Source organism: Myodes glareolus, chromosome 8 (assembly GCF_982192425.1).
Source record: "Myodes glareolus chromosome 8, mMyoGla1.1, whole genome shotgun sequence".
NCBI lineage: Eukaryota > Metazoa > Chordata > Mammalia > Rodentia > Cricetidae > Myodes > Myodes glareolus.
In genome coordinates, this window is record NC_142033.1 from 42,089,798 (window position 1) to 42,109,059 (window position 19,262).

At 43.9% G+C, this 19,262-nt stretch overlaps 1 protein-coding gene across 1 annotated transcript in view; it reads right to left on the reverse strand.

Annotated features, from left to right (window-relative positions):
- The window catches only part of Wdr19 (WD repeat domain 19), a 66,953-nt gene that overhangs the window by 11,454 nt on the left and 36,237 nt on the right, over positions 1-19,262 (reverse strand). Inside the window, exons 21-28 of the mRNA XM_048415037.3 lie at positions 10,980-11,037; positions 8,816-8,956; positions 8,655-8,737; positions 8,142-8,225; positions 6,827-6,973; positions 6,094-6,218; positions 3,506-3,618; positions 1,497-1,565 (exon numbers count right to left, since the gene is read on the reverse strand). Of these exons, the coding sequence (XP_048270994.3) occupies positions 1,497-1,565; positions 3,506-3,618; positions 6,094-6,218; positions 6,827-6,973; positions 8,142-8,225; positions 8,655-8,737; positions 8,816-8,956; positions 10,980-11,037 (820 nt within the window). The remainder of the gene's footprint in view (positions 1-1,496; positions 1,566-3,505; positions 3,619-6,093; positions 6,219-6,826; positions 6,974-8,141; positions 8,226-8,654; positions 8,738-8,815; positions 8,957-10,979; positions 11,038-19,262) is intronic.

Genomic DNA, 19,262 nt, shown 5'->3' on the forward strand with positions numbered 1-19,262 from the left:
ATAATAAATCACACACACACACACACACACACACACACACACACACACACACCCCACACACACCAGGGCTGGAGAGATGGCTCAGTGGTTAAGAACACCGGCTGCCAGGTTCTGTTCCCAGCACCCACACGACAGCTCACAAGCACCTGGACTCCAGTCTCATGGGATCAGATGCTCTCTTCTGGCTCTACAGACACTGCACAGATGTGGGGCGTAGACACACATGCAGGCGAAATACACATACACAGAAAATAAAAGTAAATCTTAAACAACCCAGGATCACCAAAACCGCCACCAAAACCTCTCTTAAGATTGGTGACTAACATCCTTTTCGAACAGCTCCAAATTTTGAGCATACATGCTGGGTCTTATGCAGGCTGAGCATCCTAATCTGAGAATCTGAACTCAAATTTGTGTGTGTGTGTGTGTGTGTGTGTGTGTGGAGTGTATATGCATGTCTGTGGGCAGAGGTCAATGGAAGACATCAGGTTTCTTCTTCTCTTGCTCTCACCTTATGTTTTTGAGACAGGGGCTCTCACTGAGCCCAAGGCTCCTGGCATCTACCTGTCTTACCCTTACCTCCAGTGCAGGCGCTATGGGTGCATGTGATTATGCCTGGCTTTTATGTGGGTGCTGAGGATCTGAACTCAGGTCCTTGGCCTTTACAGCAAGGGCTCTTACCCACGGAGCCACCTCCTCCCTGGACCCTGAGAAAAGAAACTTTTCAAGCGTCAAGATGATGCCCAGTGAGTTTCCAATTTGGGAACACTTCAGCTTCTGAATGTGGGGACTTTTTGAGAAGCTCTAACACTCGGTGTGAGATCTGCACAGGCGTGGGGTTATGGGAGATGGAGCTGCATTTGCTATGAGCAAGTTTTACCCAAAGGGGGACCCACAGGATCTTCTTTTGATAATTCAGACAGTGTATTCTGATGTGAAGGATAGATCTTGCTTGTGTGAAAATAATTCAGGAAAGGGGACAGGGTGTGAATAAAGATTGTGTGCTGACAGCTGTCACAGTCAGATGACAGCTACAGGAGTTTGTTGCACGGCTTGGTGAAGTTTTGCATATATTTGGAAGTTTCTGTTTGAGACAGGGTTTCTCTGTGTAGCCCTGGCTGTTCTGGGATTCACTTTGTAGACCAGGCTAGCCTCAAACTCAGAGGTCCACCTGCCTCTGACTCTCAAGTGCTGAGATTAAAGGCGTGTACCACCACCACTGGGTTCTGTTTGGTTTTAAAACAGGGGTCTCATGTAGCCCAGGCTGGCCTCCAACTCACTATGTAGCAGAGGATAATCCTGAGTCAGTCTATCTCCATCTTCTGGGATTATCGGCATGAACCACCAAGCAATGCTGGGGATTGAACCCAGGGCTTCCTGAGTACACTCTACCAACGGAGCTACATTCCTGGCTCCGGGAAAGGTCTTCAAAAATTAAAACCAACACCAAATAAGCTATTAGCATCCTTCAAAGTTTCAGTTCAGCGTTTACTTACAGTTTCAATCGCCATTTCTATTGCTACATTATCTTCTGAGCTTGGGCATTTCAGGAAGTGCTTTAGTGCCTAAAAGGAGAGATGGGCAGCAGTGAGAATTCGCCAGGCACGTGTGCTGGGCAGTCAGCTCTAACACAGACTAAATGGAGGCGCGTCTTCATCTCAACCAGGGGCCTGCACAGTTCTTTTGTGACAGTGACTCACTGTGTGGCACTGGCCGGCCTGGAACTCATTATGCAGACCAGGCTGTGGCCTCACAGAGACCCACTTGCCTCTGTTGCCTGAGTTCTGGGATCAAAGGTGTGTGCCACCACCCTGACAGAGCCACTTCAGAGGCTGGGTCTAGTTCTAAAACATGGAAAGATCCAGAGACCCTTCTAAAGTACTGAGCTGTGATTTATGGTAAGATGAAAATGTAAAATGTGTTCTTTTCCTTAGGATGATTTCATTATTTTAATTCATTGTTTTTATTGTGTACGTGCATGTGTCTCAGGATTGAACCCAGGGCCTCAGGCATGCCAGGCAGATGCTTATGGCTGGACAAATAAGTCCTATCATTTAATATTTACTGATACCCTGTCATGTGGGGAAGGGCTGTGCTGGAGTATCTGAAGAACAGCAGGAAGGCTGATGTGGCAGGGGAGATGGGTGTGAGGCAGTGGCAGTAACAGGAACCATCTTAATTGCTAACACACACCTGTGGAGAAATTTAGACAACCAAGGGCTATGTGGGAAGCCAGTTATAGGTGTTCTGAGGAGGCAAAACTGATTGTGTGTGTGTAATGACATAAAGGTGACAGAGGGACAAAGACGTGCAGAATGGACAAGTCTGAGGTAGTCATTGAGGGAGCAGAGCAGAAACGGAGGGTGAGGCTGGCAAAGCCTTGCTGCAGGCATCTCGTGCAGCACGCTTCTACAGAAACAGCTGGAGGCCATCTTGGCGTGCCCAGGCTGGCTGGTCAACAGATAGCAAATTAGCTTGCGTGCCAGCTAAGGAGTTTGGATATCTTCTAAATGGCCACAAATGGCAAACTGGTAGTCTGTGGGTTGTGTTTACAAACAGACATGCTTTCCTTGGCCAGTGAGGTATTATGCAAAAATCTGGGCAGTATTTTGAATTCAAGAGCCTTAGGCTTCTGTTTGTCTTGAAGGACACTGTGATCAGGCTCCGTTGGCCTCAGTCTCCTGAGTGCAGAAGTTCAACAGAGGTAAGCAGTGTCTGTTCCCTTCAGGAGGATGCGCGAGATCCAACAGTGACAGGCATCTCAACTCCATGTCTTTGGACACTACTTTTTGCCTTAGGTAAAGCGAGTGCTACTTGGCAAGCAAAAGAAACTGGAGGCAGAGAACACAGTAAACTATGTAACTGGGGCGGGGAGAGGGTTTAGGGAGCCTGTTTATGTATGTGTGTAGGAGGAGATTTCAAAGATGGCTCTGAAGGGTGAGGTGGGGGCTCACTGGAAGGTTTGTGCTTAGCATGTTTGTTGTGGAATATTAGTTGAAGATGTGTTACATTTTTTATGCTGTGGACTATTTGTCTAATGATGCAAAGATGTGTTATATTCTTTTATGTTGTATTTGTTCAACTCCGCGAAGCTGTGTTCTTTTTCTTGCCTAAAACACCTGATTGATCTAATAAAGAGCTGAACAGCCAATAGCAAGGCAGAAGAGGGATATGCAGGGCTCTCAGACAGAGAGAAGACATAGAAGGAGAGAGAGAAAATAAAGGGAGGGAGAAAAGGGGGAGAGGAGGATGCCAGGGGCCAATCAGCCACACAGCCAGACACAGAATAAGAAGGAAAGAAAAGCTACATAGAAACAGAGAAAGGTAAAAGCCCAGAGGTGTGCACAGGTAGATGGGATAATTTAAGAAAAGCTGACTAGAGACAAGTCAAACTAAGGCTGGGCATTCATAAATAAGGATAAGTCTCCATGTTTATTTGGGAGCTGGGTGGTGGACCTATAATCCTCCTGTGGTGTCCAGGGATGTTTCCTTGGCAAATACTAACCCGTGAATACTGGCCACACAGCAAGAAGAATTTTCCAGCCTGGAAGTGTCTCTTTTCCCCTTCAAAATATAAGGCGATGCTTTGGTAGTCTTCATTAGTTGTGTCCTCAGAACCTAGAAGACACATTCACTGTAAATGTAAAACCTGATGATCTGCCATTGCCAATCTAAGGCCAGGATCTGTGAGAGGCGGCCTGGGACAGGAGGCTGGGGCAGCGGCACGGCTCAGTAAGGAAAAGCGCGCTCTGTTCCTGTCTGATGACCTGAGTTTCATCCTCAGGATCTACACAAAAGTCAAAAGAAAGAACCAACCCTGTAAAGCTGTCCTCTGGCCTCCAAACACACACTGTGATATGTGTGCTCTCCCTCCCACACATAGCAGTCTCACACACAAACACACCAACAACATCACAGCACCCACACACACACACATCAACAACATCACAGCACTCACACACAAACACACACATCAACAACATCACAGCACTCACACACACACACATCAACAACATCACAGCACTCATACACACACACATCAACAACATCACAGCACTCTCTCACACACACACATCAACAACATCACAGCACTCACACACAAACAACCTTAAAAAAAAAACCCAGGAGTCCAAAAGCCCTTCAGCATTGAACATCAATACTGTCATCTTGTCTGTTTTCATTACAAAGCATTTTTGTCATAATTACTTCAGATATTAACACTATCCCACAATCTTTCACTCACAACAGGAGTCATGAGAGGAAAGGGTGAGGTTATGTGAAAATTCAGCTATTATTCTTTGAGAACTTATCAGTCTCAGACTCTGAATCCTAAAACAGCAGGAACAACCATGTCTGTAACCCTAACTATGACCCATCTAGAGCTTCAGAACAACCAGAAGCCAAATTAAAACTCAACATAAACACATTCCAGCCTGCTGTTCCACCCACCCACCCACCCACCCACCCACCCACCCATCCACCCATCCATTATAGGACTCATGACATAACTCAAGGTGACCTCAAACTCATTCTCCTGCCTTAAGCTTCAGGTCTGACACTGCTCTTGTCTGTCCTTCGTTTTTTCCTTTAGAGCTTTATGTTCTTCAGTTATTCAATGACATGTTCCCTTGATGCCTGAAAAAAATTTTCTCATGGCTCCTATCAATTCACAGGGACATTTTATGAATTCTATTAAAGCAAAACAACAACAACAACAACAAAAACCAAAAACCAAACCCACAAAAGGACAAAGATCTTATTGCCCAGCTTATGAGACACTTGATAGCCAAATTCACAGAGCTGAAGCAGAGGCTAGGGACAGCACATGGGCCATCAGTGGGGACAGCACGTGGTCACCAGTGGGGACAGACTGACAAAGTTCTTGCAATATCCACTTTTGATAGCTACACAGGTGTGAATGCTCTTTTTTAATTAAAAGAATTTGTGTTATTTATTTTTATGTGTATTGGTGTTTAGCCTGAACGAATGTCTGTGTACCATATGGGTGCAATACCTATGGAGGCCAGGAGAGGGTGCTGGAGTTACATCATGTGGGTGCTGGAAATCAAACCCAGGTCCTCTGGAAGAACAGCTGGTGCTCTTAACTTCTGAGCCATCTCTCCAGCCCCAATGTTCTTTTAAAAAAGAATTTAAGAATTACATTTATTCACTTCGGTGTGTGGTGGTGGGGCTTGTGCATATGGAGGTTGGAGGACAAGGGAGGGAGTTGGGTCTCCACTTCACTGAGGCTTTGGTTGTCTGTCCTGGTGACTGGCTCCTTACCTGTTGAGCCTTTTCACTGGGTCAGCATGAGTGCTCTTGATATAAGAGACCCCCCCCCCCCCCCGCTTTTAAGATTAAAGTGCTGGGGATTGGATCCGGGATTTCACCTATGCACGTATATCTAAGAATCATACAAACATGTATTCTCAGAACAGAAAATTGTTTTGGGTCGGCAAACTCTTTAAAAAGTGTAATCTGCGTCTAGCGCTCTCTTAAAGCAACCCTACATCTCTGAACTGTATCTCAACTCTATGCTTTATGAAAACATTTTCTTTTCTTAAAACATGGTTACTTTGAATGTGCATGTGTGTTCTGTCTGCACGTTTATATGTACCACATGTATGCAGGTTCTCAAACAGAGCCCCTGAACTAGTGCTGCAGACCACTGTGACAGCCATGTGGGTGCTGGGAACTGAACCCAGGTCCTCTGCAACAACTGCCAGGGTTCTGGACTCCTCGCCATCATCTCCCGGCCCCTGAACACGGTTTATTGTCTAAGATCATCCTGTGTTCCCCACCGCCTTCATGGTGAAGTCTTGCTCACCACTTCTGGTAGATAAGTATCAGGGTTTGGGAAATGTGGCCTCTTGGAATTAACCCCACATTTCTGACGGTTGCTCTTCTTATAATTCTACCTCATCTTTAGGCTGTAGGGAGCCTGGAACCCAGCAAGCACCATATGTGCATACATGGCTTAGTTTGTACAGGAGTGCTTGGATGGACAACCCACTTAGGCTTTCGATCGTTAAGAGTCACGTTGCTATGATAATGAAATATTTATGAGAACGCAGGGAAAACAATGGCATTTACCAATGATGTCTGCGTAGATTTCCATTTTGTTGTGCTGCTGAGCCAGGGTGAAGGCCTCATTGTTACATTTGGACAGGACCAGGAACTGGATGGCAGACCCGTAGTCGCCCAGCTGTAGAAAGAACCTGTGACAAAGGACATTAGTTAGCTGGCTTCTCGTGGCAAGTTTGACTGTGGTGGTCAAATTCATCAACTCGACAGGATCTAGAACCATCCAGGAGGCACACTTTTGGGCATGTCTGAGGCAGTCTCTAAACTGGGTTGAAGTGTGAGGACACAAAAATGTGGGCAGCCTCATTCCATGGGCTAGGATCCCAGACTGAGTAAAAGGAGAAAGGGAGCTGCATCCAGCATCCACCTCTCTGTGCTTCCTAACTGGATGCCATCTGGTCCTGATGTGATGCCAGCTTCCTCGGACCTGCTACCCACCGTTCTTTCCCTGCTGTGACTGACAGTTCTCTTATCAACTGTAAGCCAAAATAACCCCCCCAATTGCTTTTGTAGGTAGTTTATCCCAGTAATGAGAAAACTATCAAATACCAGGACCTATAAAACAAAATATTTTTCAACTAGGTAAAAATAAAAACGCGTCCCATAGCTGCAGCTCTGCATCACACTTATACTCGACACACTCACACGCTGACCGCGACAGTAACTGCATTGCAATGTCTAGAGCTAATAAGAACAGAAAAGAGACTTTTTTGGCGGTCCAAACACACAAGTGTGCCGTCACCTGGCTACCATCTTGGCTCCATCCAGAGACTGGGTCTCTCTGACGATGCTGACGGCCTTTTCGGGGTTGTTGAGGTGGTCCAGGTAGATGCGGATGACGCTGTTCCACTGCTTCGCATTCTCATAAGCCAGCACGGCTTCTTTGTACCTGGGAGAGATGCAACACAGGTCAGGTGCAGGCTCTCAATGCTGGGAGCCAGCAAATGCGGGGACACTTTTCTATTTTCTATTGTGGTGACAGCAGCTGCTCTGTTCTCTCGAACTTCTTTCTCCTTGAGAATCAAATACCTGGCACTCTTCTACTAAAACACATTCCTTTTTAGGGGTTGTATAAATGAAGTGTAAGGGACCAATAATAAATTTTATTTTTTCCTATGAATTAACAGAATGCAACTTGTTTATATTCTATTGTGTTTTTTATTTTCAATGGGAAGATCGCAATAGCAGTGTGGGATTATTTTAGAAAACAGAAATTACAGACTGCTTTACTATGGTAGACAGAAAGCTTTAACAGCAAGATACAAAATCTTTGCGTGTTCACCTCTAGATGGCACTCAGGACTTCTCAGTTCAGACTGACTTTCTGCCCTTCCAATTTCAGCACGACATTTAAGTATGTGTTAGCATCTACTTCCCAAGGTTATTTTTCTAAAAGTGGAAGGCATTACTAACCCCTTAACAGCGGCTATCTGTTAAGGCCTTTTAGCAGCTACTTCTGACATTAATTTCCAAAGACTGAAGAAATTTACACTTCCATCAGCCACACACAACAAGGGCATTTTGATACTTGTTGTTAGCTCAAAATAAAAATAAACTTCAAATATGGTGGCATGCCTGCACTACCATCGGGGAGGAACTTCCAGTGTTCACAGGAATACAGCTCATTTTATATCTCTCCTTGGAGTCCTGCCTTTTTCTCTTTAGCCCCCTTTCCTAGTGGTGGTTTTTAGTTTCTTGTCCCTATTAAGTTGTAGACATTTTCAGTACCTAACTATATTTAGGACTGCACTGTGGCTTAAACAGTATGGGACCCATGTGCCTATTCTTTGCTCCTTCTGCATCCTGAAGGCATCTTTCTTACCACGTTCATGCCATATTGTGCCAGAAAATCAGTACTGAGCCTTGGTTAGAAGAGACAGCAGACTGTATCTCACACATACAGGTCTGCCATGGCAGAAGTGTTTACAGTCTGGTACTTCAGCTGACTAGGATCGTGTTAAATGTGTTAACGTGTCTGCCTTCTAGAAGATTGAATATGCACATGGCTAACCTACCAAGCCTGTTTAGGTTTTTACAGACGTGGGGAACTGTACCTACCTTCCATCCGCCTCTTTGGCTTTGGCATATTGCAAGTGGATCTTAGGAGAGGAGATATGAGGCAGAAGTTCACCAACTTTTGCCCTAGGAAGGTAGAGTTGAGAACGAGATCAGCACCATTCCTGAACCAGGAGGAGTTAGCTGCCCACAACTCGCTCTCCTTTCCAGGGGCAGCTACGAGCTTACAAACATCTTGACTCCTAGACACAAACCAGATTTAACCTCCTTTTCTCCTGATCCCCCCTCTCCCACCAACAGAGAGGGAAGATGAAGGCATTGCCTTAACTCTTTTGGGAAATAAGGATTTTCTTTTCCCAGTACTTTATCTGATTTAGGATGCTCTTTGGGAAGCAGCTATGGATGCGAACTCATCTGTGTAATAACAGCAGAGACGGGAGGCAGAGCCAAGTGAGAGAACAGACTGGACAACAGGAAGAGTGGCAGAGACAAGTGGGGAGAGCCCAGACACACTCCTTTCCAAAGCTACTTGGAAGCAAACTGGCCAGCCCTTACCAGTTCTTACAGCGGATGTAGACAGAGGCGGCTTTGTCGTAATACTGGCCTTTTTCATACAGCTGGGCAGCTTCTGAAAATTGCTACAATAATAAAGGAACGTAAGACACCAAATCTGCTATGACCTGGCCACATGAATATTTATGAAGACAAAAGAGTACCTTCATATTCTCCAGGATGGCTCCGCAGTCTCTTTTAAGGACCCTGCTGGGATGTTTGAGGGCTTGGTTAGCCCCTCGACGGATGTCTCCCATCCTTATGGACATCTGAGCCACCCCAGCCAGGCACACTTCATCGTGTTCCTGCAATTAAAGGCAAGGCCTCTAACACCGTGAACTCTAACACCGTGAACTCTAACACCGTGAACTCTAACACCGTGAACTCTAACACCGTGAACTCTAACACCGTGAACTCTAACACCGTGAACTCTAACACCGTGAACTCTAACACCGTGAACTCTCCTAACACCGTGAACTCTAACACCGTGAACTCTAACACCGTGAACTCCTGCAGCCAGAGGTCAGGCTGCGCTCATCCGTCATTTTCAGATTTACTTCCATCTGCTGTTTTAAGAAACTCACAATTTTGAAATTAACACTTAAAAAAATCAATTAATACAAAGTTATTTTTTTCTTCTCAGAGGTCTTGACCTTTTATACTTAGCAGGAAATTTTGCTATTCCTTGTGAGGATGCCTTGTTTTATGCCTCTTGGTATAAAATCCTACCTAGAAGGAACATACTGGTTATTACAGCATAAATGCTACAAATAGAATTAAGTAGGGAGTTATTAATCAAACTGAAGATCTCTGTACTAGGTAGGATTACACATAACTTCATCTAGAACTGTTCAAGTCATTAACAACTACTAAATTTGCCATGTTTGCAACAGGGTCTATCTAAGCAGTTCTGGCTAACCTTAAAACTCACTAAATCAGCCAGGCAGTGGTGGCACACGCCTTTAATCCCAGCACTCAGCAGGTAGCGGCAGAAACCCTGTCTCGGAAAAACCAAACCAAACCAAACCAAACCAAACCAAACCAAACCAAACCCAGCTTGCTACATAATTCAAGCTGGCCTCAAACTCGAAGCAATCCTCCTGATTCAGCCTCCCAACTCCTAGGATTACAGACATGTGTCACCATACTTGGCAAGATCTTTTTGAGTAACTCAACTTTTCTAGTGAAGAGCTGTGTCAGATTGGGTTCTGTCCACAGCAGTGTGTCCACTGAGCTTCCTGTAACAGCAGCAATGTCTTCTTTCTTCCCCATTAGCACACGAGCTAATGGTTACAAGGGGCTACTGGGCATCCGAAATGTGGCTCATGAAAAGGAGGAGCAGGATTTCACTTCATTTTTAACAATCCAAACTGCCATACAGAGCTAGTTGCTGCTGTATTTGACAGTATAAAGAATGAACCAAAACAGATGGAACCAAACAAGGATGTTGATATTGGGCTGGTGAGATGGCTCAACGGGTAAAAGTAGCCACTCAACTGAGGACCTGAGTTCTATCCCCCTGGAGCTGCTATGGTAGAGATATCTATAAGGTGTAATCTAACAGCCATCTATACGGTGTGGCATGCATGCCCCCTCCTCAATTAATCGTCCAGCCCACAATCAATAAGTAAATAGATATAATTTCTAATCAAAATTTATTTTATTATTTTATGTTTATGAGTGTTTTGCCAGCATGTTTGTCTGTGTACCACATGTGCCTAGAGTTAAGGACAATTGTGAGCCACCATGTGGGTACTGGGGCTTGAAGCTGGGTCCTTTGGAAGAGCAGCTGGTGCCTTAACCACTGAGCCATCTCTCCAGCCCAGTGATTACTGAAATGTCATAAGAGCAAAAGACTATGAAATCACTGTTGGCCTGTGACACGTGTGTACATAACATGGGCTTAAAAGAAGATCAACTTGGTTCTATTGTGTGCAAAGCCTTTCCAAGTTAGTGCACACCACCCCCCTTTAACCTAAGACATCTAATGTAACTGTCTTTGGATATACCATGCTTTCTCACCGAGTTTTATCACTCAGTATGTTGGCCTATAAATGAAATGAAATAAAAATTTTACTTCCAATCTTCATTAGGAGCTCTTATCTAGGATATAATGGCAAACAGATTAAATAAATAAAAATCGTTCGCCCCCTTTGGTTTTGTTAGGTTAACGTAACGTAAGCATCTTCTTGTAAAGCCATTAGTAAACTGACAGTCAGCTCACAGCTAACGCTGAAGAACGACAATGCAAACGAGACTCGGGTTTGAAAATGCACAGAACACACAGTCCTGGAGCATCAGGCGTATTTTATATTTCTGTAAGGTTACCTTGTTTTCACCTGTGATCCCTTTCTCGTAATGAGCCAAAGCATTTACATAATCACCCCTGGAAGACAAAAATCACAGTGAACTAATTTATATTTAAGACTTTTAGCTACATACACAGAGATTTAAAGATACCCTTTATCATCGAGTGGCTCACGCTCAGGAAAGATGCTCTACACCACGGATGCTGGCATCCATTCAAAGTGCAGCATGCTCTTATCTCGGTACTTTAAAAACATTCTGAGTTGTGCCATAAGGTACTTACAATGTGATATGTTAGGTATTTCAGGAAGGCTATGGCATATTTTATGGGTTACTTTTAGTTAATTATTTGCTTTAGGGAAGAAATGACAATCACATAGTCATAGAAACCCATTTTTTCCAAATGCCCAGTATTTGTAAGAATATACACAGCAATGATCTGGGTTGGAGCCTGTGAGATGGCTCAGCAGTTACGGCACTAGCTGCCAGGCCTGGCCTCAGCTGGTTCCTGGGACCCACTTAGTGAAGGGAGCAAAGTGATTCCTGCAAGTTGTCCTCTGAGCCGCACACACGCGTGCGCACACACACAGACACACACACACGCACACACAAGAACACACACACACACACACAGACAGACATACCCCCCACATTGTAATAAAAAAGTTAAATTTTTTTCAAATTACTTTTCAAAATTCTATCAACGGAGGATGATGATGATAGGGGAATGAACTAAACATAAAGAAAAGAGTCTGAGTTGCGTCTGTGAACAGTAGGTGCGGAAGGGTACACGTGTCACTACAGTGTGGACAGCTCTGGTCCTTATTCTGCTCAAAAGGACGACATGTGGGCTTGCTAAGATGGTTAGGCAGAAAAACCTACTTGCCACGCATGCCTGTTGGTCTGCCTTCCATCCCCAGGACCCATGCTGAAGGAGAGAACTGACTGCAAACATTTTCTGACCTCCACATGCGCACTGTGGGACATACACACACTTAGGCGTGTGCGCACACACTTGAGCACATGCCTAAGTGTGTACATAGCCCATATTCACACACATGTGTAAATTATTTGTGTAAAGGATCACCTCAGCTATAATTGTGCTAGTGTGCTGAGCTGCCGGACAGTAGCTGAGGAAAATAAATGGATCACGGTTTTCAGAGGTTTCAATCCATGGTCCCTGACCTGTCACACTGGGCCTGTGACAGAGAAGAGCATCGTGGCAGGGACACATGGTGGAGCAAAGCTACCCTCTTCATGGTGGCCAAGAAGCAGAGAAAGAGGAGGGTCCTGTGACCCAATATGGTGTTCAGGGCACCAATGACTTAATTTCCTTATACTAGGCCCAGCCTCCTTTCTGACGTCACAGGCTAGAAACCACCTTCAACCCACGGTCTTTGGCTACACTGTGGATCCAGAACAGCAGTAACAGTTCCTGTATCTGACTGCAAACAACACAGACCTGCAAATCTACAACCAGCCTCTTCAGCTGAAGGTCATGCTCCCAGGGCTGAGTGTGGGCATCACGAAACATTTGATACAGTAAAAGCAATTTAAAAAAATCAACTCAGAATAAAACACAAAGGTCCAAGGTGTTTCTGGCAGGGCTCTTTCGTGTCACATCATGTGACTTTGCTGCTGCCTTGGCTCTGGATACACTGTACTGTGCACGCTACATGCCGTACGGTGCCAGAGAAACTGCCGGCAGCTTCCTGGCTCAGATCCAAAGCTACTGAACGTTATTATCTGCCATGTTTTTACTATACATAGAGTCTTCTGCTCTTACAGAACCATGATGGCTTAACTATAGCTTAATCAGGGCTTAACTGTGCAAAACAACATTTAACATTTCTCCTACCGCATTCATCAGCATGTAAGTATCAAATTAGTATATACAATACATGCATTGTATTGTGTTAGAACATTTGATTTTCAAAATTCCTGTCTGAGTTGTTGACTTGAGCTTCATTTAAAAAAAATCATTCATTGAATTTTGGCTTGGGATAAGGACAGAATTTCTAACAATTTCTGAAATGGCCCTAAACATAGTTTTGGCAATTGTACTATGTATTTATGTGAAGCATTGACAGATCACAATATCAATAAACTCTAAAAAAATAACAATGTTCTATGCCTTACAGTAAAGAATGTCCAGGCAAATTTAATTTTTTGTATAAGAATAAACAAGCATATACATTTTATTAGTATTCAAATCTGTTTTCTTCTTTAATAAATGGTAAGATTTATATATACATATATACATATATATATACATATATATATATACACACACACACACACACACATATATCCCAAAGAATTGTGTGTGTGCATGTGCCTGTGTGCCTTGAGTATAAATGTGTATGTGACCTTGCATGTCTGTGTGGAGGCCAGAGGGTAATGTCAGGCATTTGCCTCTATTGCTTTCCACCTTGCTTTTTTCTTTCTTTCTTTCTATCTTTCTTTCTTTCTTTCTTTCTTTCTTTCTTTCTTTCTTTCTTTCTTTCTTTCTTCTTTCTTTCTTTCTTTCTTTCTTTCTTTCTTTCTTTCTTTCTTTCTTTCTTTCTTTCTTTCTTCCTTTTCTATTTTCTGGTTTTTTGAGACAGGGTTTTTCTGTCTTAACAGTCCTGGCTGTCCTGGAACTAGCTCTTGTAGACCAGGCTGGCCTCAAACTCACAGAGATCTGCCTGTCTCTGCCTCCTGAGTGCTGCCCGGTTCCACCTTATGTTTTAAGAATATTAATATTTATTTTATGCACCTGGGTGTTTGCCTTCATATGCACATGCATGTGTGCCAGCTACCCAGAGGCCAGAAGAGGACACTGTATCCACCGGAACTGCAGTTATAGCATCACGTGGGTGTTGAGAACCTTCCTCAGGTCCTTGGTCCTCTCTGAGACCAGCAAGTACTCTAGGCTGTAGGGCCGTCTCTCTAGCCTGCCACTTTGTTCTTCCAACAGAATCTTTCACTGAACCTGGAGCTCATCAACTGGCTGGGATCCCCCACCTCCCATCTGGGAAAATGGGCAAGTGCCACCCTGCCTGTAGGGATCGGATTATACAGGCCAATATTCCTCATGGTAGGGCAGTCACAATTCTGAGCGGCCTGGCAAGGGACAATTTGCACCTTCCACACAGAAGGTGGTCGCTTAGCCCAAAGCAAATGGTCAGGATCCGCTCCTTCTATTGTAATTTAGGAGGTTGCCTGGGGAAGAGGTGTTTTCAGTCTAGGTGACAGAGCAGGCATAGCTGTGGACGTGACCTAAGTCATTCTCCCCGCTGCCTAGGAAACAGAACGCTAATGAACCTCCCCCTCAGTTTACCTCTTGATATAAAAGCTGTTTGGATAATAACATGGGTGATCTGCAGGATTTGAATGGACCCTGAGACTCCCTCCTGATATTGCCTTGTGAACTGTGTCTCAATTATTCCCTCACCTCCACTCTGGTACGAGAAATGGTTTATGTCTGGGCTGGACCCTGACACCTGCCTGGCTTTTTCTTTTCTTAATGACATGGTGCAAGAAGGGATGCAAACTCAGGTCCCCGTGTTTGCACAGCAAGCTCTTTACCCACTAAGCCGTATTGCTAGTCCCCACAAATGCAGAAAAATAGACTTCTTTACGAATTAACAGCAAATCTTTCATTTCTGTTTTATAGATTTGGGGTTGCACAAACATTTCTCAGGCAAAGGGGTTGCAAATGGATAAAGTTTCAGAGGCTCTGGTCTGACAGACTTAATTACTTGCAGTTTTCAGAACAGTGACTTGCCAAGACCTTTTATTTGAGCTGTCTTCCTCTGAGCAACCACCCCTCCACTGCAGGCAGTTAGCTCTGAAACGGCACTGAGATCCACCCAAGCGCCCTCGTCAGCTAAGGAGAAAGACTCAGGTTCTGCGAGGCTTGTTCAGTTTCCGAATCCACCTCTGGATAAAAAGACTGACAGATAAAAAGACCGGGAGGGAAGCTGTGCTGCTGATTGAAGATTTCTTTCATCAGCCCAGGGCTTCACAATCAGCAATTTCCTGAGGAGGAATGTCTAATTTGGGTCCAATTATATCAGCCCACCTGGGGACACCTCCTGACAAGAAGAATTACAGTTCCTTGCTCAGGATCCTGCTCAATTAGGAGACCCTAAATTAAGATTTTGGAACTCTCTGTTTATTTTTAGCTCACCCACTTTACTGTTATTTCATTTTGGACCTCTCTCAGGAATTGAGCTTACTAGTACACCCCCCCCCCCCACACACACACACACATACTGGGGAGCTAAATCTCTCTAGACTTGACAGAGCGGTCCTTCTTGACACAGTCAGGGTTGTGGATACCAAATGAAGCTCGTGGGACTGGCACAGGCAGAGCCTTGGGTGCTGAGATCAGCAGGTGCAGGTTACTGGGATGCTTGGTAAGAAGATACACCCTGGTTATCGCCGGGAACAATTTCTGAACTGTTAGGTGCTTGGCATGTTAGACCAGAGGTGCAAGCATGCACTAATAGCATGGGAAGCTTCACGGACACATGCCACCACCAAAGCAGAGACTTCCCACTGACGTCTCAGAGCTAACTCCAGTCAGGTAAAGTGGGAGAGTTCACTACAAAAACATCCCAGGAAAAAGTAAAAACCAGTCTCCTGAATGGTCCAAGGGCTCCCGGAGATGTTTGTGCTGACTAGGTACACACTGGGTCATTCTTTTCTCTTAGATGGAGATGGAGGGCCATGGCACGGGGGCCTGGTCTCTTGTGCTACGCACTAAGTTTCCAATATGTTATTTTTGATGTATGGACCTTTTAATTTTCAATTTAAAGCTAAACAAGCAACACTGCCACTTAATTATACCCTAGCCTCCTGGATTCACTGCATATATATTTTAATTTTTAAAACATTTTAAAATTTTGCATATGTGTATATGGGTATGTGCAGGGACCCACAGAGACCAGAGGTATCAAAACACCCTGGAGTTGGAGTTACAGGTGGTTATGAGCTGCCTGATGTGGGTGCTGGGAATTGAACCTGGGTTCTCGTCAAGAGCAGCAAACATTTTTTAACTGCTGAGCCATCTCTTCAGCTTCACGGATTTACTTTTTAAGGGCAAATATGTGGTGCCGGGCGATGGTGGTGCACACCTTTAATCCCAGCACTTGAGAGGCAGAGGCAGGCGGATCTCTGTGAGTTTGAGGCCAGCTTAGACTACAAGAGCTAGTTCCAGGACAGGTTCCAAAGCTACAGAGAAACCCTGTCTTTAAAAACCAAAAAAAAAAAAAAAAGGTAAATATGTGCAGAAACTTAAAATTAAAAATGATCAAGAAGAAATATATTCAAAAAGTTTTTACCTAGGAATAGTAAATAATTTATTTTTTATTTATGTGTATGTGTGTGTGTCAGTCACACACACATGTGTAGAGTTTTTTGGGGGAGGCTGGAAGAGGGCATCTGAAACCCTGAGCCAGTTAAGAGCCTTGGACTTGGGTGCTTGGAACCAAACCCAGGTCATTTGGAAAAGCAGCAAGTGCTCTTAACCACTGAGCACCTCTCCAGTCCCCAGAACAGAAAAGTTTTAAATGAGGTATCCTGATTAGAAATGAAAGAGTACTTTTGGTATAATAATTTATACAACTAAAATTTGTCTGATAATATCCTTAATGAATTCATTGTATGAACACCATGTAGAATTATGTAAGAATGTGGGGTTTTTTATTTTTTGAAAATAAATATAACAGAGAACATGAGAGTTGGAGAGCTGGCCCTGCACCCCACACCTTCAGAGGGTGAGCTAGCTGGGGCAGTGCTGGACACTCTGCCTGGTGGTGGTGATGAAGGAGAGCTGGCAGGCTGACCAACCCAGCTACCACCCAGACCCAGAACCAGGGCTATGAGTTGGCCCACTCCAACATCTACCTCATTTAAAAACTGCTGAAGCATGTGAAGGGGCCGGACCTGCAGATCCAAAGCTGCAGGATCCATGACACAGGAAAGCAACAGGATATCCATGAGGAGTCACAGTGAGGGCCCAGTGGAAGCTAGAGACCTCAAACCAGACCAATGACTCTGCAATGAACACTTACAGGTAAAGATGTATGGACTAAAGGGTAACTGTGTGACTCACTGTGTCACACTACAGCTTCCACACCGAGACTTTTTAGTTATTTTTTTGTTTTCCTCTATTTTATTTTGTGGAGGGAGGTTGAAGGGCAAAGGGAGGATATGAAGGGATTGGGAAGTGAGTGGGATTGGGATATAAGGGGCAAAATCCACAAAGAATCAATAAAAAGTTTTTAAAAAGCAAATATAACCACAAACTAGCATTTTTCAATATTCTAATATTTTTGGATTTAGAATGTATCTTAGTAAATGTTGAGAAAAATTGTTCAGTTTTGGTGCTGTCAGTGCCTGTATGAGTGTCTGAAAATAAACGGCTCAGCTATAGTTATGTGCTTTGGGGCAGTGACTACAGTTGGACATTAATTTAAAACTGACTGATGTGGGATTCTCCTCTGTATTCTGTGAATACCATTGGTTAATAAAGAAACTATCTGGGGCCTGTGCAGGGAATAGAGCTAGGCAGAGGAAAACTAAACTGAAGGCTGGGAGAAAGAAAGCAGAATCAGGGAGAAGCAATGTAGCACCCCTCCCCCCAAGACAAGACGCTGGAACTTTACCCAGTAAGCCACAGCTATGTGGCGATACACAGATTTTTAGATATGGGTTAAATTAAGATGTAAGAGTTAGCCAATAAGAAGCTAGAGCTAATAGGCCAAGCAGTGATTTAAATAATAGAGTTTCTGTGTGATTATTTTGGGTTCGAGCTTCCGGGTGACTGGGAAACAAACAAGAGACCTTTTACAATAACTGACTACTGAATACTTCTGAAATTACTTTTATGCAGCATTGAAATAAAAAAAGAGTCTGTCAATTAAGCATATTGGTAGATGTGTAGCTAAGATGGCCTCACAATCAAGAGTACTAGAACACCTGGGCAATGCTGGCACACACCTTTAATCCCAGCACTCAGGAGACAAAGGCAGATGAATCTCTCTGAGTTTGAGGCCAGCCTGGTCTACATAGTGAGTTCTAGGACAGTCAAGGCTACACAGAGAAACCTTGTCTTGAAAAACAAAAAAAAAAAAAAAAAAAGAAAAAAAAGAAAAAAGAAAAAAGAAAAGAAAAAATACTAGAACATTCTAAGTAATTCAAAATAGATTGTGGTATTCCAAAGATACGAAAAGGTCTGTGAAGCAGAACCATGCGTCATGCAGGGTTATTATGCAAGCACTGGCCATTTGTTCTAAGGGAAGCTTCTGCATCGACTTTCACCACTACTGAGTTTTCATCTATATGCAGTTTAATTCACGAGAGAAAAAAATTCTACAACTTTTAAATTACGGGTTGAAACTGCCTCCCACCCTCCATATATTGGAATTTACCTGCCGCTGTGATGCCGGGAGGTAGGAACTCTGAGCCATTGGAGCCATGATTAAAAGGGCTCAGGGTGGAAGGGCACACTCTCTCTCCTGTTCTTTAGCCTTCCATGGTGTAAGAATTCAAAAACCAAGCCGAACCCAAATAATGCTGGTGCCTTCAACTTGAATTTCCTAGCTTCTACAGCTGTGACAGATTTCTATTTTTTAAAAAATATTTGCTCTTTATTTATTTATTTATTTATTTATTTATTTATTTATTTATTTATTTATTTATTTATTTGAGACAGGGTTTCTCTATATTACAGCTCTGGCTGTCCTGGAACTAGCTCTGTAGACCAGGCTGGCCTCAGACTCACAGAGATCCACCTGCTTCTGCCTCCCTAGTGCTGGGATTAAAGGTGTGCACCACTACTGCCCAGCTGATTTGCTTTATTTTTAATTATGTGTAATTACATGTGTGAGTATGGACATGTGTGTGGATAAATGCAGAGTCCAGAGTTGCGGGGGCCCCTGGAGCTGAAGTTACAGGTGATTGTGAGCCAAACAACATGTGTGCTGGGAACTGAACTGGGGTCCCTTGGAGGAGTGTTCTTAACGACTGAGCAGTCTCTCGAGCCTAAAACTTCTGGTCTTGACAAATCACCTGGTCTCAGGCATTCTGTGACTACAGCACAAACAGCCCGGGATACAGACCACACTTCAAAGTTTTGTGCTCTGCCTTTATGTGACATAGACAATCTTCCAAATGTTAAAAAGAGGCCAGAATCCTGAGCACAGATCATAAAACCCAGTGTGCTACCCTGGAGCTCTGGATACTGTTGCTGGCTAAACGTCATTCACAATATTTAGACTCTAAACGAGGAAAAAAATCTTAGACACAAACTTG